Source organism: Mugil cephalus, chromosome 15 (genome assembly GCF_022458985.1).
Source record: "Mugil cephalus isolate CIBA_MC_2020 chromosome 15, CIBA_Mcephalus_1.1, whole genome shotgun sequence".
NCBI classification, from domain to species: domain Eukaryota; kingdom Metazoa; phylum Chordata; class Actinopteri; order Mugiliformes; family Mugilidae; genus Mugil; species Mugil cephalus.
The window spans coordinates 22,825,845-22,852,157 of NC_061784.1; the positions used below are offsets into that span (position 1 = coordinate 22,825,845).

The following is a 26,313-nucleotide window of genomic DNA, read 5'->3' on the forward strand; positions in this document are numbered from 1 at the left end:
CCGTTATCTAAAAGACAAAGTCTAAGACACACAAAGGTGACGGACTAAAGTATCACAAAGGCCAAGCAACAAACACAGTAAAAGAAATTATAATTGAGGTGAATCCAGTTTAAAGTCTACAAAATGTTTAGACTGCATCACCTGCACCAGTGGTTCTCAACCTGGACCTGGACCTCTTTTGTTCATTTCTTCTACATTATTGTCTCTGTATTATGATGCAAATAAATAAAATTACACAATTCCTGCTGATGTTCCACAATAAGAGTATTATTAAGAAACGAACGGTGCACGCCCACTTACTGAAACATTAATCTGAAACGGATGCAGCTCACGTTAAGTTTGTATTAACAAGCGTCGTGCAGTAACGTTGAACAATGCAACAGTGAATTAAAAGTTATGAAACAGACGTAATCCTGTTCCAATCTGTAGCTGAGGTAGATAAAAGCTCTCAGTCACATTTTGTACATATAGTAAAAATAATCCTGTTTCTATAAATGTGATATGATCTTATTTTAAATGTCCCCTTGCAATTACACCACTGACCACTAGGTGTCCCCAGTTGAGAATAACTGACCTGCACCATGTGCTTCTATGTAGACATCACGGGGAGAGTTGCATCATTTCTAAATAAATAAAAACAAGACTTGAAACAAGTGAAACGTGCATGAAAATCAACAACACCCCAGTAAACATATCCATATATATTTTATTCTCAATACGGCAAAATACAAAGAATATTCAGGACAGACTCTCATTAGTCACAATTAATACTCACTTCACAAGAATGCTTTTAAATTACATAACCTAAGTTTGGAGATCAAACTCGATGAGTACCTTTAATCATATTGCATCCATCATATATAGCATCTCTATCATCAGTTCTCTTAAAACTAATCCGATTTTAGATTATTATACATAGTGTATGCTGCCGGTCTCGCCAACGAGACGACTTTTTTTTTTAGAAAAAGGTGTTATACAACATACTTGTATAAACTGCTACAACTGTTTTGACGTGTAGAGAAATACCCTCTGTTTTCAAAAGACATGTTGGACCAATTGTTCAAAAGGGACACGTAGTAAATACACCTCGCTCCGAGGAAGAAACAGACATGGTTTTACATATCAGACTGTACATGCCATCCATCCATCCATCCATCATCCATCCATCCGTCCGTCCATCCGTCCATCCATGAGATCAACAATATACATTTCATGAAAAGTACACAGCTCCATATCAAATACAGAGGAGGAGAAAAATATTCGCACTTGGATCCGGAGACGTTAATGATTATGTGGCGACCGTGATACTGAGAGACAGTGAAGCAGGAGACAAAATATACGAGCACGTTAAGAAAGAAAGAAAGAAAGAAGGAAGGATGAGAGAGGATGGGAGGGAGAAATCAATCTGATATACAGTGTTAACAGACAGGGACGACATCTGCAACAACTCGGAAAAAAGAAGAACATAAAAAAAGCCCACGGAGGCAGGAAGGAGGAGGAAAAAAAAAAAAAAATGTGCATAAAGTATCTCACAAGTATATTTACAGCTTCTTTAAATTTAATAAAAATGTCAACCTGTAGTAGAAATTCACCCTTAAAGAAATGTTATATTTACAATTTATACATTTGTATTTAAATAGAAACATGCGAGTGTTAACATCTTCCTACTGAATGTCCCCCCAAAAAAAAAAAATCTTACCCTGGATTCTTTCAAGTTAGAATTAATATTAATTACTACTTACAATGAAATCTCATCTTGAACAACTCCAATACATTTACATCTTCCCCCTTTAATACAAAGGGAACTTCTTTAAAAAAAAAAAAAAAAAAGTAGAAAACAAAATGAAGCAAAGGGGCAGAAAAATAAATAATCGAGAGGAAGTAGCAAACAATTAAAAATTATTCTAATTCTAAATTTGTACATTTAACTACAAGATAGTGTCGGGAGGAGGAGGACGGGGGAGGAAATGCGCGGCGCAGACCTGTACTTACAAAGTGTACCAGTGTATGAAGACATTGACTGGGCTGGCAAAACCCACAGAGGAAATACCCATGAGAAAAGTGGCCTCCAGCTTTAAGTACAAAACGGCTCAAGCCATTCGTGTTTGGTTATAAAAAAAACACACCTATATACACACATGTATACTAAACCAGTACACAAAAAATTGCAAAAAAGCTAAAGGCATTGGACTCTTGAGTTCAACAGGTTTCTCACTGAGGCTGGGAAGAAAAAAAAAAAAAAAAGTAGGAGGGGGAAAAAATCCCAAGCGTAAAAATGTATTTTATTCATTTATTTTATTTTTATTTTTTTTTTTTATATCTCCAGATTTTTGTTTTTGTAAAAAAAAATATCCTGCATAGATTAAAAATAATACCTCTTCTGATTTTCTCTTGTTCAAGTCGTAAGAGAAAATAACAGTGTCCCTTTCCGATAAAAGGCCAGGGAGCCGGTGAAAGGAGAGAAACACGTGAGACACTAGGAAATAATAATAATAATAATAATAATAATAAAATAAAAATAAAAACCTGGGCCAAGCAGCACTGCATGTGTCGTTGATTTATTGAGATGAATTTTCCACCTTCTTCCACCGTCAGCTGCAACTAATAGAAAAATCAGCTAATAATAATAATAATAATTTATAGAAATACTATTTGACCCAGGCTTTTACGTTTCCAGCATGATTTGGAAGGAAGTGGCCTTAAAAAATAATTAAATCCACAACAACAACCTCATACGTCTTCATTTAAAAACCCACCACTTCTGATCTACTCGCGAGATTCTGTGTTTAATATTTAAATAAGAAGATATAACAAATACATTGCATCTTATTACTGCCCCGTTGCGACCCTGTTAAAAAAAAAAAAAATTTTAAAAATGACATTTGCTCGGCTAAAAGAAGAAGAAGAAGAAAGAAAGAACAAAGATCGGTGCATAAATAAAATCTATAATAGTTGTTATACTTTGTTTTTTTTTTATTTGAGATATATAGATTTAAAACTCTGTCGTATAATTGCAACACTGCTAATCTGAAATCACTAATGAAGAAACATCTTTCCTTTTCGCCGTAAATTTGCGTCGTCTCAAATGAACCCGGTTTCCAGAAACTTTTTTAAATAACTGCATTGTGAGCGTCGCTTGGCGGCGAGATCTTAAAACACTTAAGACTCACCCTGCTGGTCCTTAGAAAAACACACTGCGGGCAAAACAAAAAGGGATTAAAGAAAAAAACAAACTTAACACTGTCTGGAAATGACTTCATCTCGAAAGGAAACTTCTCAATGAGCAACGAAGATAAAAAAAAAGCGTGAAAACATTTCATAGCGAGAGACTCGAAGAGGCAGAAAAATCTGATAAATTTCATCCCGTTTGTTCATGATTCTGGAAAATTTAAAAAGGAATAAACCGATTAATATAAAGTTTATAAATACGTGTCAGAAGTATTAATCCGCTGTGCACAGTAGCCCTTCCTACAGTCCCTTAAATCTTATGGGCTTATGATCCAAACATCATCATCATCTTAGTGAAGAAAGATGGTGGTTCAATTTTTTGTGGCGGCCATCTTTAATTTAGTTTAAAAAAAAAAAATGAATAAATAAAAAAATTAAGACTGCAATAAAAACATAGTGGTTGCCAGCTTCCGGTAACAGCTGAGATAAGAAATAAAAAAAAGTGGAAATAAAATGTTCAGATATTGACAGATGACTGTTTTCCTGTAGCTCACATACAAGGCACAAAAATGATAAAGAGAAACCTTCATTTGTAAAGCACCTTTGGTGTTCATGGGAGGTACTTTGGTGAAACAAAGTGAAAATAAAAGTTAAAAAGCCGAAGTAGCCTATAAACCAAACCCCCAAGTTTTAGTGTATTCGTAATAAATAATCCCCCCCGATGCTTCCGTGCCAAAGAGATTAAAACAAAACAAAAAAAAAAAAAGAAACCCAAACCCTGCAGGGGGCTCGGTAAAAATGCCGATACATGAAGCCAGGCGGCCGGTGAGCTCTTGATTCCCGTCGCTGCCTCTCCGTCGAAGGTGTGTGTGGCCTGTTTTTTTTTGTTTTTTTTTAAATTGCTCAGTGTTTTTTTGGCAAGCTGGTGTAGAAAAATGGACACAGTGTTTTGGGAGACGAGTCTGAGGAGTTTCATCACATCTGTGTGTACGTGAGGACCAGAGGTCGACTGATGATGTGCAGCACATCTTGTTTGTTTGTCTGTTTGTGTTTGTCTGTCTGCTTGTCAGCGCATTTGCATGAGTGTGTGTGTGTGTGTGTCTTTTTGCGCACGTGTTGCTCTGAAGAGGCTGAGGTGAAGGTGTTTGTTTCTTGTTTGTGTTTGTGTGTGTGTGTAACAAGCAGCAGGGGGGTTGGTCCTCCGCTAGGGAATTAGCTTAGCGTCCAGGCGCAGCCAGTGGAGGCCCTGCCGCGTGTAACGCACCAGTTCTGTCATGCTGCTGGTGTTGAAGATCAGAGGACCCATGACTTTGTCCAACTCCAAGAAGAAGTCTGGAGACACAAAGACACAAAGACACAACAAAATAAATCAATAAAAAATAACCTGTGCTTCGTCTATCGGTTTAATTAGACACTTCTTACTTCACCTGATGCTGCTGTTCGGTCTAATCCGCTTTTAAACCTTGTGTAATACATGTTTGCATTTCATCATTTTTGTACATCAACATATATGTTTTTAACTTTCTCTGTAAATCTCCAGTAAATAAAACCTTTTTGCACTATTTTGTACTTGTGTAATTGACATGTAACTGTACATGTGTGTGTTTGTGTGTGACTGCAGAAGTTCTCATCAGCTAAATAAAAGTGAGCTGCATTTCAAAATAAGAGAAACTAGAGTAAAAATAAATAAACAATTTTTGCACGTTCAGATGAAGCGGTTTTATAATTTTTGTACATTTTCAATATATATGTTTTTAACTTTCTCTGTAAATATCGTTTTGCACTATTTTGTACTTGTGTAATTGACATGAAACTGTACATGTGTGTTTGTGTGACTGTAGATATGTGTGTAAGTTCTCATCAGCTAAATAAAAGTGAGCTGCATTTCAAAATAAGAGAAACTAAAGTAAAAAAAAACTAAACATTGTGCACGTTCAGTTTCAATAAACTAAAACGAAGGAAAAGCTTGAATTTACCCTTTTTATGTTTCACACCTTGATTTCAAAGTCTCAACTAATTTCCCAGATAATAAATCTCAACACTGTTTCTACACATGTATCTTTTTATGTGTAACTCGCCTCTAAACTATATTTACAGGTGTGGAATAACTTAAGTGTGGCGGCTTAATTCAAACTACTGCACTAATGTAAAGACGTCCCGTCCTGTTTTTGTTTGTGTGGGACAATGACGGGACTTTGTAACCGATGGGCTACAATTCCAATAGTAATATTAATTATTAGGTTTTACTGTTAAGTTATTTGCAGAAATAAGATGCGTTTCCTGTTTTGCTTGAACAGTTCTCATTAATATGTAACTGTATCATGTTGGCAGCGGCTGCAGATTTATTACTGTAACGACACAAAATGTCCCCAAACAGAAATAAAATAGCTCGTCCCATCAGCGCCACACAAACCTTCCGGTTTGTCTGATGTGTGTTTGTTTTTTTTTTTATTTTATTAAGTAACAGTTTGTGTATTTGTTGTGGCCCTGGGCAAACTGGCAAGAGATATAATTAGAAAACCTTTATTTGTCCTGCGATGGGGAAACTGCAGTTTGCAACAGCACAAATAGAGCCAGAAAAATAACAAGAGCAAAGAGTGAAACTGTGTAAAAGATAAATAATAAGATTTACTATTAAATAGTAAAACGCTTCAATTCTTAGAAACACGTCATGTGGATTTTTTGTGCATGAAACTAACTAAGTTTGTGTTTTATGCTTGTTTGTCTAACTTTGTGCAAATGTAATCTTTAATTTTACACAACTGAGCGAGAAACAAACAGCAGATGGAGATTTTTATACATTTATACCTGCAGTTAATTAATAAGCTGCTTAAAAAAAGTTTTCTTTCTCAGTTAAAATGGAAAAAACGGGGGTTTGGTATCTTCCTACCTCCATGTAAAGTGCATCTATCTCCAGGCAGGAATAACATTTTTTTTTTGTTGTACCTTTCTGCTCCTTGGACAGCTGCTCGGCCTGGTCCCAGACCTCGGTGGCGTACAGGAAGTTGGAGGTGACCTGGACGTAGCTGGCGGCCATCTGGTGGATGCGCTGAGGTATGGTGACGGAGGAGCCGGTGCTGCTGCTGCTGCTGCTGCTGCTCACCAACGAGTAGCCGCCTGCTGTGCCCGGCGATAGTTTGGGAGAAACCGGAGAGGGCATACCTGCTGCCTTACTGCTCCAGGAAAAACACAGACAGAGGCAGGAAGGGGGATGAGATTTTAGTTTCAGGGGGAAAACCGTTTTTTTTTTTTTACCAAACACAGGAAGTCGACGTTTACGGTATTAATGTAACTGCTGCTCAGCGAAAACACAAAACAGTGTCATGCATGAATGCAACTGAATGCTGGATGTTTCCAACTGTGAATGTGGATGAGCTCAGTCTGGAGGGAAATAATGATGTTCAGCCCAGTTCAAGACCAAAAAAACTAAAAGTTTTACAACATGGAAGCAGCTTTTTTCTGCCCCAATTATGAAGGATGTGTAGTTTGGGTGCAAAGTTGAGATATCACTTAGCTTTGTGTTATTTATATATTATTATATTACACCCTCTGCGTCTGTGTTTCACGGGATAAACAAACTGTTTTACTCAAATTTACGTTCGGTTGTTACGACTCTGCTGCTTTCCATCTTACTCCAGTGTGAGTTACAGACGGTTTCAACTACTTTATTATAATTAAAAGTTTCCTGGGGGAAGAAATTATTTAAATCAGCTCCACCTTTACTGATGAACACATTAATTGATGATTTAATGGTTTCATGTCTGGTCTAAAAGGGGCGAATAAATCAGCGACGTCCATCATGACTCTTAAGCGACAAGAGGCAGAAAAAAAAAAAAGCCGCAAATCAAACAAAAGTTGATAAAAGTCGTAAAAAACTCACTCCTAAATCACAGAGATGTCGATTTGCACTGGATTAGCTTTATCAGAGGAACTTGCTGTTACAGGAATTATGGTTCGGATAATTTGAGGTGTAATTTTTACTTTACAAATCACGGACTTGGACGATTTGCACGGGATTAAGATCACAAACGACGTCCGTAATTATTAGAAATAACCAGAGGTCCCCAGGTCAAACTAGTCCCGTTAGAATAGAGCTTATAACTATGTGTTTATCGGCAAAGGTGGAGCTGATTTAAATATCGACGGGTTATTTGTATTTTTTTATAACTTGCAAAGCAATTAAAGCTTCTTTATTATCTGACATGCAGTCGAGAGAGAGATAGAAAGTAGTAATAAACAAACACGGTTTGTTTAATCAGTGCGATATGGGGCTAATAAATATTAAATCTGAATCACAGGACGTCCCGTTAGTTGTTTGAAAAAGATCAGGACACATCCTGACACAGCATAGTTCACTTTAATCTGTCAGAAGTGCACTAAGTGTACTCTGAACTAGCTCTTGTTTACCGTGAACGTGCACGACACCAATGAATGCACTTTATTCTGCAAACAGTAAAAAAAATAAAAAAATAAATAAATAAAAGGAGGACGTGACTTACTTTCCCATTCCAGGAGAGGGAGCCTGGGTGTTACTCAGAGAATTCTGGCAAACGAAATGAGAAGAACATTATGTACACGAGGATAAAGTCAATTCAAAGAAAAACAAAAGAAAAGCATTTATGGAATTCGATTGCACGTTTTTTTTTTTGCTGTTTGGAAATGAAGCTTCTGGGAAGTCCAGGAAACACTCACCTTTAAGTGTTCTGTGAGTGTTTTGGAGTATTTTAAAGCGCTGTCTTTCCTCAACTTGAACAACCGCAGGTAGAGAAGAGACTGGCACCGCAGGCTGGAGACAAGAGCGGGACAAATATTGATGGTGAAGCTCGTAAAAGGAGGCAGCAGAGACACAGACATGTGTGGGCGCCTCGAACAAATACTCGGGACTGAGCATTAGTCAGGTATGAAGTCCCGAGGCGAGGAAATACATCGCCTGACGTGAGGCGGTGAACTTACCAAAGCACAGCCAGCCTCTTGTCTGCTGACGTAGCATCGGGGGCCATGTAGCTTTTTAACTTCATAGTGTATCTGCGGAGCAAACGGATGGTTTTTAGTTAAAGCGAATGCACCAGATGCAGCAGAAACAATTAAAACGCTTTCTGGAGCAGAAGATGAGGATCTGCTTAAAGTTCTTAACTTATCCTTTTCTTGGACTTTTTAAAACACAACAACTTTGATTGACGTCGGACCTCGCGGCCGTAAAACACTTTTGTGGTGAACGTCGGTGTGAAAACACAGCGGAAAGTACAGCTCTGCAACGACACTGTACGAAGCAACGGAGGTTTTTTTTCCTGCAAGTTTACAGAAGCTACTGTCGACCGTAGCCCAAAATAACACAACCACAGTCTGTGTGACACTTGTACAAAAACAAACACGCTCTACAACCACAGCAACAACGTCAACTAGTCTATCAGTGCTGTGCGCTGCTATATAAGTCGGCACCGTCAAACATGATTTAATAGAACTATGGGATTGTGCAGCCGGGTTGTTTCTCTGAAGACTTTCCCCGTGTCTCTGCAGATGGAGATAAATAAATAAACTCTGACAAACTGAAGATGTGCAGCCGCCTCCTTCTCCGTTACCTCGAGACGTCTGGCGTCGAGAGAATTTGGACCGTTGCTCTGTTAGCGTTAGCGGATGCCTTCTTTTCAGATGCATCGCAGAACGTTGCTTCATCTTTAGTGAAGTATTTCCACACACACACTCCTGTCTACTAAGGAGGCGTCCTCGTTGTTGTTATGGTCACGTGATCGGTGGCTAGTAGACGCGATGCTTAACCGTCTGGAGCGTCACTGAATCTCTGCTTCAACTCTTTTAGAAAGCGCTAACTTCAACCTATATGCTAGGTTATAAATTGCGTTAAAAGGCCGAGTAAAACTGTTCTGGGGAGAAACAGTGGAAAGGAAAACGCTAGAGGAGATTGCTAGCTAGCTTCAAATGCTAGAAAGCAAAAACCAATCAGGAAATGACGCGTCAGTGCTTCTGTAAACGGTTGTAAATAGTTGTATGAAAACGTGTCATGCATTTCCTGCATTTTAATGGAAATATTTGTAAACACTAATCAGGAAATGATGTGTTAATTGTTGCTAAGGAAAAGGGAAAAGTTGTGGAAAAGAGTGAGGCTACATTCAGTCTATGGAGTAAATAGAAAGAAGACTTTTAGATATTATTACTTATTGTTGTAACTGCGTGATGCATTTCATGCATTTCAATGGAAATAGTTATAAATCGCTTTGTTGTTTGGCCACGTTTGTACATAAGCTTTTGAAATTAAGACTTTAGATTTTTCTCCAAATCTAAAGATGTTTGTGGTTTTCTCAGTGACTCGGAATCGATGGTTTTATGTCCAATGTGTTAATACAGTTTGTCAAAATGAAAAAATAATCGTAAAATGACGCATGCGAGGTTGTGCTGAAACCTGTTTTTTAAGATTTTTAAAACTAAAAATGGTCAAAAACAGCCAATCCAGAGGGTTGAAGCATCCTAGTGTGTATTAGTGCTTCACAACAGACTCTGATGTTTATATAAATACGTCTTTTAAACTCTAACTGCGCTGGAGTTTGTCACTTACTTGATTAGCTCCACTGTTTCTGCGTACATGGGGAACGGAGACTTGGCCTCTTGGGCGCTTCTCTCCAGAGCGTTTCCACATTCAATGAAGGACACCACAGCGTCCAGGTAGTACACTGCCTTCTCAAAGCGGTCCAACTGTTTTAAAAAAATAAATAAATAAAAAGAAAAGGGGACAAAGCGTAGAATCAGTGATGGTGGAAGATCACGAGTTTCCATTTTACCATCGAAAACACAGCGTTTCTTTCTCAGAGGGTGAAACGACGTTCACATGACACCAGAACATTAGATAACTGTGTGGATTTAATAAAAATAAAACTCTGTTTTCATTACTTAACCGTTTGTCCGTCGAGGCCCTTTGGTTTAAAAGGATTTTAAGTCAAACATCAATTTGTAGATTTGCTAGAAAGACGTATTAGAGAAAAAAAACTAACTTTATGTAACTTTGGGAGAATAATCAGATTCATGCACGTAATTGATACGTGCAGCTAAATCGCAGCCACGGGCTTGTTTTACAGTGTGCAGGTAACAAAAGTGCTTGTATTTTCCCTTTGTGCGTCCAAGAACCGACACCGTAACATGTCAATTACACCAGCGAATAGTCATTTTAGTTCTTCTTCCTCTTACCAGTGCATCTGCATTATGCTTAAGTTTCTTGGCCTCTTGTAAGTAGTGATCTGCCGAATGGACCCTGAAAGAAAAGTGACAGATAAAGCTAATTAGATTATGCAACAGCAATAATTTCTACATTGTCCAAACTCCTGAATCGTCACCGGGAACAAGATGCAAAAATAAATTAGGAGCGAGAGCATGTTATTCCGTTACCGCGGCGTGAAAAAGAAAATAGACTCGCAGCGGAGAGCCCTTTTTAAAATGGAAATTTACATCATCTCTCTGGCACGCCGCCACATCTATTCACGACCTCCTCGACCTCCCGCCGCTTCACGCATCAAAGGCAACCCCAAGGATCCCTGCGGCGGTTTCTTTTCTGCGCCCCGCTGTGTGTGTGGGGGGTGGGGTTATCCACAGTGGGAAAAAGGCTCCTCTTACCTGTCCTCAAACACCAGCTTGGATCTCTGAGAGCTCGGATCTCTGGAGCCGTCTGCGGAGAGCGGAGGCACCGCCAGCTGGTTGTCGCAGCCCTTTGAGGATTTCTCCTGCGGAGACGGCGAGTGAGAGGAAAAAAAATAAAGTTTCGAAGGGGAAAACAGAGCCCGGAAATGTGTTGGGAACGTAGAAAACGGACGTGCACAAGGTGTGAATAATAATGTGAGTGTCCTCAACCACTCCCATAGCAACAACTCTTTTTTTCTCTGCACACTTGCTTTGTTATTCAAATTCCTGAGGGGAAAGTCACTGCACGGCCGGCGAGGAGAGAGATCACACCCACCTTGCCGTCCCGTGTGCTGCGTCCCTTGTCCTCTCCCTTTCGGTGTTTGGAGAAGGAGTTGCCCTTGGTGCTGTGGCTCCCCTCTTTCCCGCTTCCCGTCCCGCTGGACAGCGACGTGGACGACTGGCTGACCGTGCGCTTTCGACTCGGATGCTCCGCCTTGGGCGTCCGCCGGAGACCGGACATGGAAGGAGACGGGATCGGCTCCTCCTTCTTGTCCACGGACCTTTTGGACCTGGTGGGAATTCGAAATCATCGGTGAATTCTTTCATTTGAGAGATTAAAAGTATGCAATTAAAACTCAAAAACAAACACAGAAGAAGACATAACACTGAAGGTGGAGCCTGCGTGGAATGCCGTCTAATAAATGAGCCGCGTCGCCGAGCTTTAACGCTTTTAGTTTTACGGCGCTTATTCGAGCTCATCGGGTTTATTCTGCGATTAGAGGGAAAGACACCTGTCTGGAATCACTTTGCACCTTCAAAATGAAATACTAGTCACATCAGAGGAGTTCCCAGTGTGCAGATGCTATATTAGGACAAAAGACAAACAAACAAAATAAAACAATACTCACTCTTTACTGCCGTTTTTATGGTGAGATTGAGACTTGTCCTCGACTTTGCATCGCTTGCTCTCTAGCTTGGTGCCTTCTTCATCGTTCTGGAGACGCAGAAATCGGGAGAAAATTAAATGCCAAGTCTTAGATGGTGCAGTACGACGCTTCGTCAGCACTCATTTCTCAAAATAACTGCCTCAGATTACTCTAAGACGTTTGAGTCTTTCTCTAGTCGCTTCACAGCTGTAATAAAAAATGCATTATCTTCTAATAGAAAATCAAAGTCTGGATCCACACCAACATGCAATCAATTGTTTCTTGGCTCGCGTTAATGGAAATCTGACTTTAGGATACTTTTTAAGATACTGAGAAATTCTTGCGTTGTGATTTTTGGAAAAAAAAAAAGCAGAGTAATGGCTGGAGTTTGTTCTACCTTGTGTTTCCTTTTGGCCTTGCTTGACGTCTTCTCAGAGCTCTGCTTGCTGAAGGTGATGCCGTCCCGTTCTATAGTGTCGTCCCGTTCCACTTTTATCTCCGCGGGCTCCTTGTAGGGTCGCCCCGGGATCCTGGACAACAAGGTGAGATCTACGGGGAAAACGGGGACGGGTACGATCATTATTTGGTTCCAAAGTTCAAACTTTTTTCTGTGCGTGCTCTGCAGCGATGCAGGGAAAAAGTGATCGGTTTTTAACTAACCTATCTTCACCAGTAAAATCTGCTGCGGCGGCTGCTTCACGGAGTAGCGCTCCTCCGGGTCGCTGAGCGGAGACAGCAGCTCCTTCTCCTCCATCGGAGAAAACACGACGGGGGTCCGGATGCTCTCCGTGTACTTGGGCGTCTGCGACGAGGACGGGATGCTGTCATTGCCCTCGGAGTCCGACGTGGACGAGTCCGTGACGAACTCGCGGGACTTCTGCGTCGTCTTGGCGGACGCCTTCGTCTTGCGTTTGTCTGCGGCGGCGGGGGCGGCGGCCGCGTTGGGCCTCGGGGACGATTTGAGTTCTTTTTTGATGCTCGGTTTGCGGGAACCCTTGGTGGCGGCTTTCGGCCGGTGGGGGGGTATTTCTGGGGTGGGCTCGCTCTCCACTCTCAGGCCTCCTTTCGGTTCCTCCACCACAGGAGGCTTCTCGGACTTTTTGGGCTGCTTTTTGCCCACTCGGATCCGCGGGTTCGCTCCGCCCTCGCTTTGCGCGGGGGATTTTTGCCGTCCGCGGCCCCCCTCCGGACCCTTTTGCGCTGCCCTCAGGTCCCTGTTTGGGGTGGGTGTCGCCGAGTCTTTCGAGCCCCCTCCCTGGCTACCGTAGCCACGCCCTGAGCTGCTATCTCGACCCTCTTTCTTGCACTTGGGTGGAACATTGTTGTTGTCCACCGGAGAAGCCGGGGAGAACTGCTTCGTCTTCTTGAACCAGTTGTCCAGCTGCCACTTGTTGGCCATGGGTTGTTCGGGCTGAGAGGGAACGGAAGAACACGCAGAGTTAAGGAACTGCCAGAATTATGTGAACTACAACTCATTACAACTTTATAAAAAAAGTGAGATGATTACTTCAGGAGACGCAGGCCGCGGGTGCTCGTTGGCTTCGCTGTCCGTCGTGCTGCTTTCGCTCTCGCTGTCAGAACCCGAGCTGCTCTCGGAGCCGCTGTGGCTACTGGTGTCGTCCCTCGACTGTTCATTTGCTTCACTGTTATTGCTGTCGTTGAGAGTAAACAGCGTCAAACACTATATGCAAAAGTTGTGCAGTTCGCATTTTACAAGTTTCGAACGTGGTCCTTGTCCCAGTTTACATGCAACACTGAATAACTGACGGGAACGTCGGCCTCCTCCTGCACACTAGGTGGCGATATGTGGAGTCTAATACATTTCAAAACAACCTATGGTGCAGATAGATGGCGCTATCCCTCAGGTAGCTCTTCTACCGGCTCTGTTTTTTCCTTCTTCTTCTGCAACCAGCTTTTTTGGGATGTTTTCGTTCTGGGGTCAAACACCAGCGCAGCAGTTGTGGAGCATGTTGTCCAGTTAAAGTCCAATTAAGGTGTATATATGGTGGAGTAAATTAATTTTCAATCACAATATCTGGGGGTTTTAATCGGATGAGGAGAACGATGATTTTAGGCGTTTACTTGCACTTAAGTTGTCCAGTTAAAGTCGGATTAGGACAATAATAAGTTTTGGTTTTTTTTCATTCTACATCGGAGAATTTAAAGAGATCAATATACTGAAATCTGCAGATTATTCTTAAAACAAAGCCACTACAGTAAAAAAACAACAATATTTTTTAAGTTTAACAACAACCTGATTGTTTAACTTTTAACAGTTTCACATTATATATGGAAGCAGTATATTTTTGAACCAATCAGAGCTTTGTACACGAGTTAATGTTGAGTAAATGCTGCATGATGCAATATGTGATCAATGTGTGATAGAAACTTCAGAGTCTTGTCTTTCAGAACAGACCAAGATCTTGCACGAGCTCCAAAATGTTCATGAACGACATTCAGTTTGCTTTGGCTACGTCCTAAATATGTGTTGTTTTTGGAATAATAACCATCACATAAGACTGTGACACTGTTGGGATGATTTCAAAATCTAATTTCTGAAGGCCGTGGACATATAATATAACAACCCCCCCTCTTAATATAACACGACACAAGCCAATACAAAGACAGGACGGCTTCAAAGTTTTAACTTGACCCTGTAATAATGCGACGGTTGTTGCAAATTTACATAAACTTTACAACACTCTACCTTGCAGATGTGTTCCTTGAGGCATTCTTAGCCGAGTCCTGTTCTCCATCACTGTCCTCGCTGCTGCTCAGCTTCAGGTCATTTTCCAGCACGCTAAGTCGCAGAAATAAAAACATAATTAAATCTTATTTTATTCAAAGTATTGGTTTAAAAAAAAAAAAAAGGATGAAGGGCTTACGTCGGCTGGTCGTCGCAAGCTTTGGGCTGGTGGCTGGAGTTCTTGGATGAGCTGCCTCGCTCTAAACAACACACAATGCACGTATATGTAAATACACAACATGCATGTTAATTATTCTTTTGCGGAGATTTTGCATGATGTTGGAACTTACTGTGTCCGCTTGGAAAAGAGTGAGACTCCTGAGGTTAAAAGAAAATAAATAAAAAGTTAATGTTTATTCGTGTTTTAATCCGACACAATAGATTTTGGTCTGCACGTCTTCTCTTACTTTATTCTTTATTCGTACCGTGCAGATGTAACACAAATAAAAATAAGTTATGCATTAATTTATTAATCTATTACGACACAAAATGAATCAAACAAGTCAGCAACTGGCACATACGCTGACCTTAGTGGGGAATGGAAACTTGGAGGGCTCCGTTTTGCAGGGGGTGTGGATGGCCGTGAGTGGAGGGGGCCACGACTGAGTCATTTCCTGAATTTAAAGAAAAACACACAGTTTAAAAAAAAAAAAAAAAAAAAAGGGCAGTAATGCACAAATTCTTCCTTTTTTACTAAAGTAAAAATAAAACTACATAGGAACATACCTTGAGAATTTCATCGACACAGTTGGGATCACCGGATCCCTGCAGAAAGAAAGAAAGAAAGAAAGAAAGAAAACACCACGCTTAGCAGATGTGCCCATAAACAACATGATCTCAGTGCAGGCAAGTGAGAGGTGGCTTCCATTTTGAGCACCGTGAGTCATCCTATAGGCATTTTATGAGACCTAGCGAGTTTACCATGTGTGGGGTCATTTAATACAGTTACAACATCGTTCTTAGTACTCATCTGCTTTCCTAAGTATATAAACACTAACAGCGGTTTATAGTTTAACGTCTGCACTAAAACAATGCCCAGTTTGCCCCTCGTGAACACTCGCACAGGCTGCGTTTTTTCGGGCAATCATTGCTTCTGTTTATACTGGCCCGTTAAAAAATACGTGCCACAGTTTGAAGAAGGCGAAGCACAGACTTGGTCTTTTTAAACTTTGGGTAAAGTTCAAATTTCATCGCTTATATTGTGACCGGTTTCCTATAGAGCGTGTGATGTCACAGCAAAGGGGAAGTCAGTGGTTATGGACACTTAGTGACAAAAAAAAAGTGACAAAAAGTGAGTTGATTGTGGAGATTAGCAGCAACCTATGTGGAAGTGACGTCAATGCACATCCGCTATTGGGGCCTGCAGCAAAAAAGGGGGGAATCATCACAGAATTCAAAATTTGATGCTCAAATGTGGACTGTTTCAATCAGAATATGTCTGCAGCTCCTGTCTTACCTCTACAGGCTGTGAGGGGATCTTAAGCTTTGTGAGTGGGGCCTTGCCGTTGGACTTCATCTCTCCCATGGTGCTGCTGTGCGACTGCCCGCTGTAGCTTTCCGCCTGCGAGCTCTTGGGTTCCGCCGTTTCCTGGCCGTCCATAGGCCGCACGTAGGCCGTGGGCTTCTGCAGCATGGAGCTGGGCTTGGGCATGAGAGACGGCGGGAAGGCCTGACTCAAGTGCTGTCCGCTGGGGAAGGAGGTGTGCACCCGCGAGGGCGAGTCCCAGTTGGCCTCCCTGTCTCTCGGGGACTTGGAGCGGTAGCGCTCCTTGTTGTTGTGGTGCTGCTGCTCGGCGGACAAGCTGCTCCGCGAGTGGCCGCCGGAGGAGCTCAGGGAGCCTTTGGCCGGACTCGCCGTGTGCGACTTGGAGTGCTCCGACCCGCCGCTGTGTTTGCTCGACTTCTTCTCCCGAACCTCCCCTCTTTGGCTACTGTTGCTGCTGCCGCCGCCGCCGCCGCCACCTCCTCCGTTGGTCCTCTGGCTGCTGTGGCCGCCTTGGACGCCTGAACGTTTCTGGGACTGGGACGAGGATCCGCCCGCCGCGGGGCCGACGGGAGTCCACTTACTGGTCTGGCCGCCGCTACCGCGCTGGTCCCCGCCGAACAACGGTGGGCCCGATTTGTCCTCCGAGGAAGACGAGCTGTTCGAAGGTTTGCCACCAAGCTTTGGAAGTGTGTCACCGATGGGCTCTTTCATCTCGTCGTAATTGCCCAGCATGCTCTGAATACGGCTGGACAGTTTATCTTCCTTGCTGGACTGAAGAGAGAAGCAGAGAATGGGGAAGGAAGAGGAGGAGGAGGAGGTGGGGCGGTGGCAGTAGACGGAGAGAGAGGTGATGAGGGGGGAGACAGAAAACGAAATTGTGACGAAAGCAAACGAGGGGGGAACGTGAACGAGAGGGAAAGAGGAAAAGGGGGAGAGAAAACAGAAATTATGGGCACGAGTTCAACGTTTGCATTTACAGCTTTCAATGCAGAAACAAAAGAAATGTTTAACATTTAAACTTTTAAAGACGAGGAGTAAGCTCGGGCCTCCGAAGCAATGTGTGAACACAGATAAGGGTCTGCACCACGGCCCCAACACACGGAGGTTAATCAATCACTTTGGGGCCGCGGGTTCGAGTACGAGTCCGTGTACAATATCCAGTTTCACATGCGGCCTCACAACTCTGTTTTTTGTTTGACGGATTCACACTGAGGGTGAGGAAACACAAGCCGTTATCTGCAGCAGGAAGTGTAACTAGCTTGGTCATAACGTAGAAAACCCTCCTCCTCCTCCTCCCCACCGCCGCGACGCCGCGCCTCCTGCTAGCGCGTTCCTAGCTCACGTGTAGCGCAGCGTGCTCCGTTTCATTTGGTAGCACAAGCATAAACTACCTGCTTTATTGCCGACTTGATTAGACGGAATAAAAAAAAACAAAAAAAAACACAGGGACGGCGATTGAAGGTTGGTGCAATATCTGAGGCTGGCTGATAAGGGTTAACTCAACAAAGAATAAAAAGAAAAGTACTCGAGGATCAATAGAAACAGACGAATCGAGTGTGAAATGAAATAAAAACCTACAAAAATGTGCCGACCACAAGAAACACTGTTCACGTTCGGTTCCATACAGAGCGCTCGCTAACTGGATTGACATATAACATCATATATATAACCACATACTTGTACACTACACGACACTGTGCATTTTTTTTTTTTTTTTTCCATCGGCCGGTTTAATTTTTGTTTACACTTCCTGCTTCACTTGCTTCAACAATGGCGGCTGAAACTTTTCAGTGAATTCCACGAGATACACAAACGTCTCCAAACCTCCTCAGTTACTGATTAATTAACTCGGTTCCAAAACAATCAAGTCTAAAAATAGTGGAGATGGAGAAGATGGATCACTTAAGCGCAGAAGCGTAAATTATGCATGAGAGTTTGCTTTCATGTATTGAAAAAAAGAAAAAAAAAAGTTTATCACGCTTCATTTTGTGCAGCTAAGGAGCGACTGCACCGCAAAAATACTACGTCTGCGCTGGTCTTCGTTCGGGAGGCCGCAGCTGCAGCTGTGTGCACGCGTGGCCTTTAATGCAAAACACTGTAAACTTCCACTTGGTGAAGCATGACAGAATAAAGGGGGGAGTGTGTGGGGGGGGGGGGAGTCAAACGACTGCTTACATAAGACTGGAGCAGCAGACGAGAGATACGAGGTGGAGAAAAGCCAGTCAGAGAGATTGTGCTGCATTAAAAAGCATCGACGGTGCCACGTGTGTTTTCTTTAAAGCGGTACTAAAGGTCGCGTTCACACCAAGAGCTGTTTGGTCGCTTTAAAAAACAGACCAGAGTTCATTTTCCGCCCACCGTCGTCTGGGCAGGTGTGAAAGATCTCAACCGAGCTCAGGTGTGAACCAAACAGGTGAACTCTGGTCCACTCGGGAACGAAACGTGGACCTCGGTTCGTCGGCCGCGTGAATGCAAATCGGAGTAAACGCAGGATCAAAACGCAGGAAGTAACGCGAGGCGATAAAAAACCAAAACAGACGCGGCGAGAGGACGTTGTTTCCCTCCGGTGCCGTTTCTTTTTCATTCATTCATTAATTAATTAATTGCAAGAGAGAAACGCTCTCTACCTTCGCCGCCCTATGTGGTCATGGATGAATAACAAAGAAACAAACCGCCGCCGACTCTCGTCTTTCTCCTCCGACCATTTGTTTTTCCTGGTTGAGAGCGAGGGAGGGAGGGATCAACGCACCCTTTTTAACCACGTGACGTTTGCTCACAAAGTTCAGAAATTGCAGGTTGGAAAGCAGAACTGAACCAAACGATAAATGAAAAAAAAAAACATAAACAACAACAACAACAACAAAAAACAAACCGCTTTCTCTTCGTCAGGTGTGAAAAAGTTTCTAAAGAGAAAATAAACAGTAAGAACCGCCCGCAAAGGTTAAGGACTTTTTATTGCTTTGTTGTGAACTCATCACTCATATCTTTCTTTTTTTTTTGTAATTCCCAAACCGGTCGGTCGGGACACATTCCTCGCTGCCTCCTTTTCCTTTTTGATGGCTACTTCAAGCTAAGGAGACGAGGACACTTAACACACTTAAGATCTGCTCAAATCTGGTTAGTGGCAAAAGATTAGCACAGTACTGAGAACTCAAATCCTCTTTGCAATTTACAATTATATTGGAACTGGGAGCTGGCTGGCCTGCATGTACTATTTTTATATATATATATATGCGTCTGTAAGCACGTTAATTGTTGTGCTACAATAGAGCTACACAAAGACTGTTTTATATATAACCGTGACAGCTCCAACTCCACTCGCCTTTTACTGTAAAAGGAAACTCCTTCACAACACCTGAGTATAATTAACAGAGCAGCCAATTACCTCATGAGATCACCTCAATTATAAGAAGGTGGGAGGTGACTCTCAGAGCCTGATGTCATGGAAAAGCAACACCGACCAGTCGGCAACAAACGTACGTAGAATATTCCCACTACACGTGCATCAATTAATTAAAAGATAGAGGCACAAGAACAAAAGAGGGATTCCACTTTTTTTTTTTTTGTGCTTCTTCCCCAAATGTGTTCAAAGTGTCGACATGCGATGACAAAACTGCAGCGTCAGAGGACGGCTGCTCGTAGTACGTGCGCTTCTCACATCCTGTCGCGGTTAGAAAATTCTTCCAGGCTGACTAATAATAATAATAATGATAAGAATAACCGGTGCCAAAGGAGAACGTGCGTTAAAAAAAAATTAAAAAATAAAAAAAACTTACCACTTTGTACGGCTCGGGGAAGAGAGGGGAATTTGCTGGAAAGGCCTCTCCTCCTCCCTGTTGGATTTCTTGATTTCTCCTTTCTCTTTCTTTCATTCGGAGCACATTCCGGTCCTCACGGTTCATGTTGCTGTTAATGCAAAAAAATAAATAAAAATAAAAATAAATAACGGCTCAATAATAAAAACGGGCTCCTTTTGTGAAACACAGACGGGGCCAGAAAGCGAAAGATTCGCAGAGGAAACACCTGCTGTTTCTTTTCTGCGAGGGTTTACCTAAAAAACTTATCTTGTTAAGAGTCTAACTACCATCTTTCACTTTGAGTCAGTTTTTTTTTTCGGTTAAATGCAGATCGACTCATCATTAGTGAAAAGCCCACACATGACACAAACATGGGGATCACACACAGGACCTGTGGGGGGAAAGTAGCCTCTAATAAGCTTAGGACGGTCTAGACTTTGCGGTAGCCTACTTCTTCTCCTGCAAATAATCTCCTTGTGCAGATGGTCAGTGTGATTCTGTATCACAGCTGAAACTGATAATGACCTTACTCTGTGTTTACACCATCGATACGATTTCCATCTCAGCAAAATCAGACTGGACACGCTCTAGGATCACAGCATGAAGGATTTCTAGGTTAAAAAAACCTGTAATCTAGGAGCCAGTAGTTGAGTATCTATTATAGTTTCTCTCAAAATAAAAGTGATATTTCCAGTATTTCCGCCTCGCACGTGTTTCCGTTGAAAGGAATGAGCTGTAACTCTCGTTAAGTCTCGTCTTTGCATCGGATGATTCTCTCAAACCGGCTGTTTGAAGTTGACGACCTTTGGTTTTACCTTCATTTCTCATTGTTGCCTTGTTTGGTTTTTTATTCATTGCAGCACAACCTCACCTGTGTCTGTGTTTTCATTTTTTACAAACTGTATTAAAAGAAAAACCACAAAAAAACACAAAATCCCAGGAGGAAAAAGTTAGACTTTTCACCGTGAAAACCACAAACATGTTGAACGAACCATTTTTATAACTTCGAATGCAAATCTAAAGTGTAAATATCAAAAGCTTACGTAGAAATTTAGCAAACAACAAAGCTATTTTTTAAGTATTGCCATTACAGTACATCATAAATTGCTGACTGGTGGATGGGATGCAATTTTTCCACCACTAAGAAAGTTTTTGTTTTGTTTCATGCACCAGACGTGCACCAACATGACGGCAATATTCAGGAAACAAGTGATTTATAGTTACCTATAATAGTCTAGTTTTACTTCTATCAACACAATTTAAACACTAGTACATAGGTTGAAGTTAGCACTTTCTACAAATGTTCAAACGGGGATTCAGTGACGCTGCGTTTTGCTGCTGCGTCATCTTAAACCGGTCATGTGATTTCGAACGCAGCGGCACGTCCGGCACGACTCCCGAGGGTTAAAATTCTCGTCACTTTTGAGGAAGATGGACCTCGAATGAACTTGTCACGCGACCCCCTTTGCATCATCTCCGGTGACGCTGGAGATGTGGAAATGGCAGAAAAAAAAAAAAAAAAGAAGAAAAAAAAAATGTTTCCACTGCACTTCTGCGATACACTTTTATATCGAATTCGCCTGAGAAATCACCTGACGACAGCGTAAAAATGCTTTGGCTTCAGATATGTGAGAGGTTGTTGCGATATTTAGTTTGTGCACATTTCTACGGGGAATGGAAACACAGCAAGTGGCTCCATAACATGCCTTTATTTTGCTTGTGAGCATAATGTGTGCAGTGCAAACATAAAAGCTACGTAAAGGGCAGCGTCCTTCTACCCAGAGACGCAAGAAAAGGCTGGTTAAGTTAAACTTTTCTCATCATGTTTAAAGTCCTCTCTCTCTGTGATGTGCACCTCATTTACCAGAAAGCGACTACAGAGGTTTTTTTAAAATGGAAACGAGCACACGGTCAGCGAGGCATGTCACACATCCTGGTTCAGGTCGACAGCGTCAAGCTCTGCCAGTGACAACAAGAGAGAGAGAGAGAGATTATCCAACAGCAAGCGAACGCCCGGCCTCCTCCTAGATAATAAACACATCACACAGCCGAGTGTTTTTTAATCTGCACCTAGCACGACAGAAACAAAACAAGAACGAGATGAAAAAGTAGTAGAAAACCGGCTGCACAGAGCGAAAGGGATTAAAAAGGCAGAGGAAACCGTCTGAAGCTGGAATTCAGAATGAAAAAAGTTTAAATATTTAGACGCGACACTCACCGCAAATTTCTGACTAGTCACCCAGTGATGTTTATCGGTGAATCTAAACAAAACTTTTTCTTAACAAAACCCTAGCGCTGTTCAACGCGGTCATGAACACCACCCGACTGTGAGTCACTGCTCGCAGCAGGAAATGTGATTTATACTTTATAACTAAGCTTCATCAAGCTAAAAAAAAAGCGACCGTGACCAGAACCACTTGCCATTACTTAACAGTTTTATCAGCCGAAAGTGTAAAGCAAACACGAAAACATTTGTTTGGGCTACCGGCCACTTATCAACACTCAACACTGGCCTCTTGGTTTTTTTATTTTATTTGACTTGCGCCGATAAGAATCCGACTCGGATCGTCCCAAACTACACAACGCGAAGCCACATTCTAGTAAATTCTGCTTAATGTTAGTTATTTTCTTATTTTAAGTACCAATTATCATTTAAAAGGCCTTTTTATGCTGTAAATGTTGCCTGTGGTTTGAAATCTCTCAGCCATGTCTGGTGGTCAGATACTGAAACTAAACGATGACGTCGTACAAAGGTGGATTTTAGTGCCACCGCCGCCGCTGTTGTTGTTGTACTACTAGTAAAGCATGTACACACCTTCTCATTCAATTCAATGAAAAAGGTGTGTCCCAAAAATGTTGACTGGTAGTAGTGACTATGCAAATGAGGCTGCAGACTTGGGTTGGGAGCAGCGCTACGTATATATATGTATGTGTGTGTGTGAATGAGCCACTGTTGGCTCAGTGGTAAATGATCAAATGCCCCCCGAGCGCCGCAGGATCCTTTGCAAACACTGCTCGTGTCCATTGTACTCGACTAACTGACCCTAATCTTGTTGTTTTTTTATTAGTTGAGAAGGGGCAGGGGGGTCACTCCGCCATTATAGTGCCGCGTACCTCGATCAGCCACAGCATTATGACCACTGACGGGAGACGTGAATAACGTCGACCGTCCTGTGACAAGTTTTTGGAAACTTTTGGACCTGGAATTCGTTCGATATCTTACTTCTGATCTGGACAGAAGGGAGAAGGTGTTGGTTGTGTAGTTGCATGTCCCATCACCTCTATTACCTACTACTACTGCTGCTGGCTTGGCTAGGCTAGGCTAGGCTAGGCTAGTTAGCAGCCGACTGCTGGTCAGCTTTTCAGTTGGTCCAGGCGTCTAAATGAGTTTTGCATCAGATCGTGGCACAAGAAGTTTAACATCTTGTCCTGTGTGTTACCAGAGACCAGAGGACAAACTCAGAAGGTCCATGTCCATTCTCTGATGGGTCACCAACAACTGTTCTTGCAGCCAAAAAAGGAAACCTCAACAATATTAGGACGGTGGTCATAATGTTGCGCCTGGTCGGTGTAGCTCCAAAGAGAGAGATGTTTGAATTTAAGATTCATCAATGTGTCTATAATGTTTAAAACTGGGATCTAAACTCACCATGTGTGAAAAGAAAAGGCACAACGAAAGCGTATATACACGGTTTTATGAATAAATACTTCGAGTGCCCACATGCTACAAACCGGGCGTTGTTGACATGACCGTAAATGTGGCGTAAGCTTCTGAGTTCAACCCGTTTTTTTTTTTAAAGTTGACCTTAAATCAGCATCAAAACTGAAACTACAGTTAGGAACTAGGTGATATGTAGGAGAGGAGGGGGATGTGAAGCCAAACTCAGATCATGTAAATGTGGAAACTGCTTTTTTTAAAAAAAAAAATGCATGGACCTCGTTCTGCGCAGCATCATTTAGTCACCGACGCTGGTTCAAATCAGGTACTTCAACTTCTTGGAGAAAAGTGAGTTGCGTGTGCGTCATCGTGTTTACAATGAGGGGGGCTTAGACGTGGTCACAAGGGCAAAACGACATCACCACCAAAGAATTAAGACGAGGTGTCAACATGTCAAAGCAAACACTACAACCTGCTGGTAAGAGGTGTCTCCGGTCTTACTCATCATTTTTCCCAGGAAACAGATAATGTCACCGGCTAAACAATTGCATTTTCTTGACTTTTCTGACTCATGGACTCCTGTCGCGCTCTTCCTGAGGGAATTATCTACCCATTTACCTGTGGCGTTCAATGAAACTCTCAAGGAAATGTCAAATTTTATGCTGGGACGTATAATACGTGAGCTTGCAATTTGCATAATTGGCCAAACCCACGTCCGAGCTCTGCTTTGGCTTCTGCTCAGTGTAGTAGTAACGTAGGATACCGTCTTAAAAAAAAATAAATAAAAAAACGGGAAAAGCATTAATAAAACTAAATCGCTTCTCATTAAAGCTCAGCTAACGTGTAGTATTTTGCGAGTGTTAACAGCCGGCTACGTGTTATTGTGAGTGCATTCAACGTCGTTGCCAAAAAAACTCCAAAAGGTCAAAGTTTCCAGAGTTGAGAACGAGCAGTTCGCTCTGTACCTAAATTAATCAGCTCGTGTGTCTTTTTCAACAACATCACAGCCAAGACACGTCTTCGAGAAAGGGCAGAAAGAAAACAGAATAAAAAAAACAAGAGAGATGTTATCTGAGCAGCGTGAATACAGGGTTTTTTATGGCATGAGATACAACTGTTACGCAAGGTTAACCAGTATAAAAAAAGGAAAAAGAAAACATCCAACTTGTAGGAGAAAGAAGTAAAAAAAAAGCAGCCAACTAGTTGTGCATTTCTTACCCTGACTGAGAGGCCATGGCCCCAACCACTGAAACATTGGAAGAAGAGGGGTGGGGGGGGGCTCAGAGGATCTCCCAGGGATTCAAACTTGTTCTCGTCATGACATGGACAAGCCTTAAAAACTTCGTAACGCCAGTAACCTCCTCCAGTGAAGACAACCCTGACCCCCTGCTTCCTCTCACTATTAAAGGGTAAAACTGTGCGGACACGTCCGGTTAGAAAAAGTGCAACCAACACTTTTTCTTTCGTTCACTCGACTTTCGAAAGGTGCAGTGTTATTTCCTTGGAGTGGAGACAAATCTGACTTGGGGAGGGGAGGGGACTGCTTGTTCTCGGGAGATACCACACGGGGCGAACGGCGGGGGTGGTCACATGGTTTTTTTTTTTCGGTGGAAGTGGAAGCGGAGGCGGAAGGGGCATTTTCGTTTTCTTGTTTGTGTTTGTGTTTTAGTGGTCGAAGCGTGCGTTAAGGGAAAACGAGCGAGGAGGTTAATTTAGTGCGTTAATGTTTAAAATGATGATTTAATGGCGTAAAAAAACAACAGTCTGGGCTCGTCTTGCGTCCACATGGGTGCAGGAAAGCGGCACCCAGGGCATATTTTTTTAAATCTTGAACTATGAGGACTAAAAGGAATCTTTTAATCTCAGTTAATTAAGGACATGAATTATCTGAAGGAGGCAGCGCATTAAACATCAGCAGGAAGGAAGCAGACTCACAATAAATAAATAAATTACACCTTTACATTTTAAATAATAGACAAAATGGGGGTGAATTTAAGTTAAATCCGAATTTAAGAGGTGATATAATAAGAGAAAACCTAACACTAACCCCTAACACGTAACGCAAAGAGCAAGATTAACACTCAATCTAATAAAAAAATAATAATAATTTATAAGACATAAATGCATTTACAGGCCAATTAAGGAGGAGAACGTCTACCGGGAGGAAAAGCTGCACCGAGTGGGGAATAAATCTCACCTCTCTCCGAGAAATGGCACGGTCCACCTCCTCCCATAAAAGGACATGTTATTTTACACCACAGGGCCTCTCCTCCACGTGACGTCACTGCCCCTGAGTCGGGGCCCCGGCCAATGGGAGCTCGCCTTTCCATCAACAACCACCCCTCCCTCCCACCCTCCCTCCCTCTCACCCCTCCCATCCCCATCGTGCCCCGAGCACAGGGGCAAAAGCGAGAAAAAAAAAAAAGCGCCCATGCAGCTTGTTAAAGTGACAGCGTGCAGGTTTTCTAGGAGCACGGCTGCAACAAAACACGTTTTTTTGCTACGCGGGATGACGACACGCGCCGACAAATGTGGCATCACCGCATGTTGCAATAATGTTTTTTTTTTCATTTTTCTTTTATCTCTGCACAAAAAAGTGACAATAAAACGCCGCTTCTCGTTCTGCCCCCGTCTCTCTCCAGATGTTAACATTTAAAATCACTTCAAAGCCTCAACAGCATAATGTGCATTGTGCAATGTTGATGTTGCCCTTCGAGGCTACTTCTTTATTTACAACTTGTTGGTCAGTCCTGGATAATTAAGAAAGAAAGAAAAGGATTCCTCCTCTTGCACTTTTTTCTTTTTCTCTCCCTGTGGAAAATTCCTCGTCTGAACTGAAGCTTTAAGGAAAGCAGACGACGTATGTAGTTCAGATTTTGAAGTATATAAGTGATGCATAAATAGAAACT

The 26,313-nt window shown here is 42.2% G+C and overlaps 1 protein-coding gene across 3 annotated transcripts in view; it reads right to left on the bottom strand.

Annotated features, from left to right (window-relative positions):
* Positions 1-686: 686 nt before the first annotated feature.
* The window catches only part of aff4 (AF4/FMR2 family, member 4), a 31,587-nt gene continuing 5,960 nt past the window's right edge, over positions 687-26,313 (bottom strand). Inside the window, exons 1-21 of one of the 3 annotated variants that reach the window (XM_047606756.1) lie at positions 24,623-24,932; positions 19,726-19,855; positions 15,920-16,720; positions 15,190-15,228; positions 14,991-15,077; positions 14,754-14,781; positions 14,603-14,663; positions 14,425-14,517; positions 13,225-13,369; positions 12,378-13,128; positions 12,115-12,266; positions 11,700-11,785; positions 11,126-11,360; positions 10,786-10,892; positions 10,363-10,426; positions 9,737-9,873; positions 8,122-8,193; positions 7,861-7,954; positions 7,668-7,711; positions 6,115-6,341; positions 687-4,500 (exon numbers count right to left, since the gene is read on the bottom strand). In XM_047606756.1, coding sequence (XP_047462712.1) covers positions 4,373-4,500; positions 6,115-6,341; positions 7,668-7,711; positions 7,861-7,954; positions 8,122-8,193; positions 9,737-9,873; positions 10,363-10,426; positions 10,786-10,892; positions 11,126-11,360; positions 11,700-11,785; positions 12,115-12,266; positions 12,378-13,128; positions 13,225-13,369; positions 14,425-14,517; positions 14,603-14,663; positions 14,754-14,781; positions 14,991-15,077; positions 15,190-15,228; positions 15,920-16,720; positions 19,726-19,855; positions 24,623-24,639 — 3,498 coding nt within the window. In that variant the 5' untranslated portion in view covers positions 24,640-24,932 and the 3' untranslated portion in view covers positions 687-4,372. Of the gene's footprint in view, positions 4,501-6,114; positions 6,342-7,667; positions 7,712-7,860; positions 7,955-8,121; positions 8,194-9,736; positions 9,874-10,362; positions 10,427-10,785; positions 10,893-11,125; positions 11,361-11,699; positions 11,786-12,114; positions 12,267-12,377; positions 13,129-13,224; positions 13,370-14,424; positions 14,518-14,602; positions 14,664-14,753; positions 14,782-14,990; positions 15,078-15,189; positions 15,229-15,919; positions 16,721-19,725; positions 19,856-24,622; positions 24,933-26,313 lie in introns of those variants that run through there. The other 2 variants (XM_047606757.1, XM_047606758.1) reach the window with 2 other exon arrangements.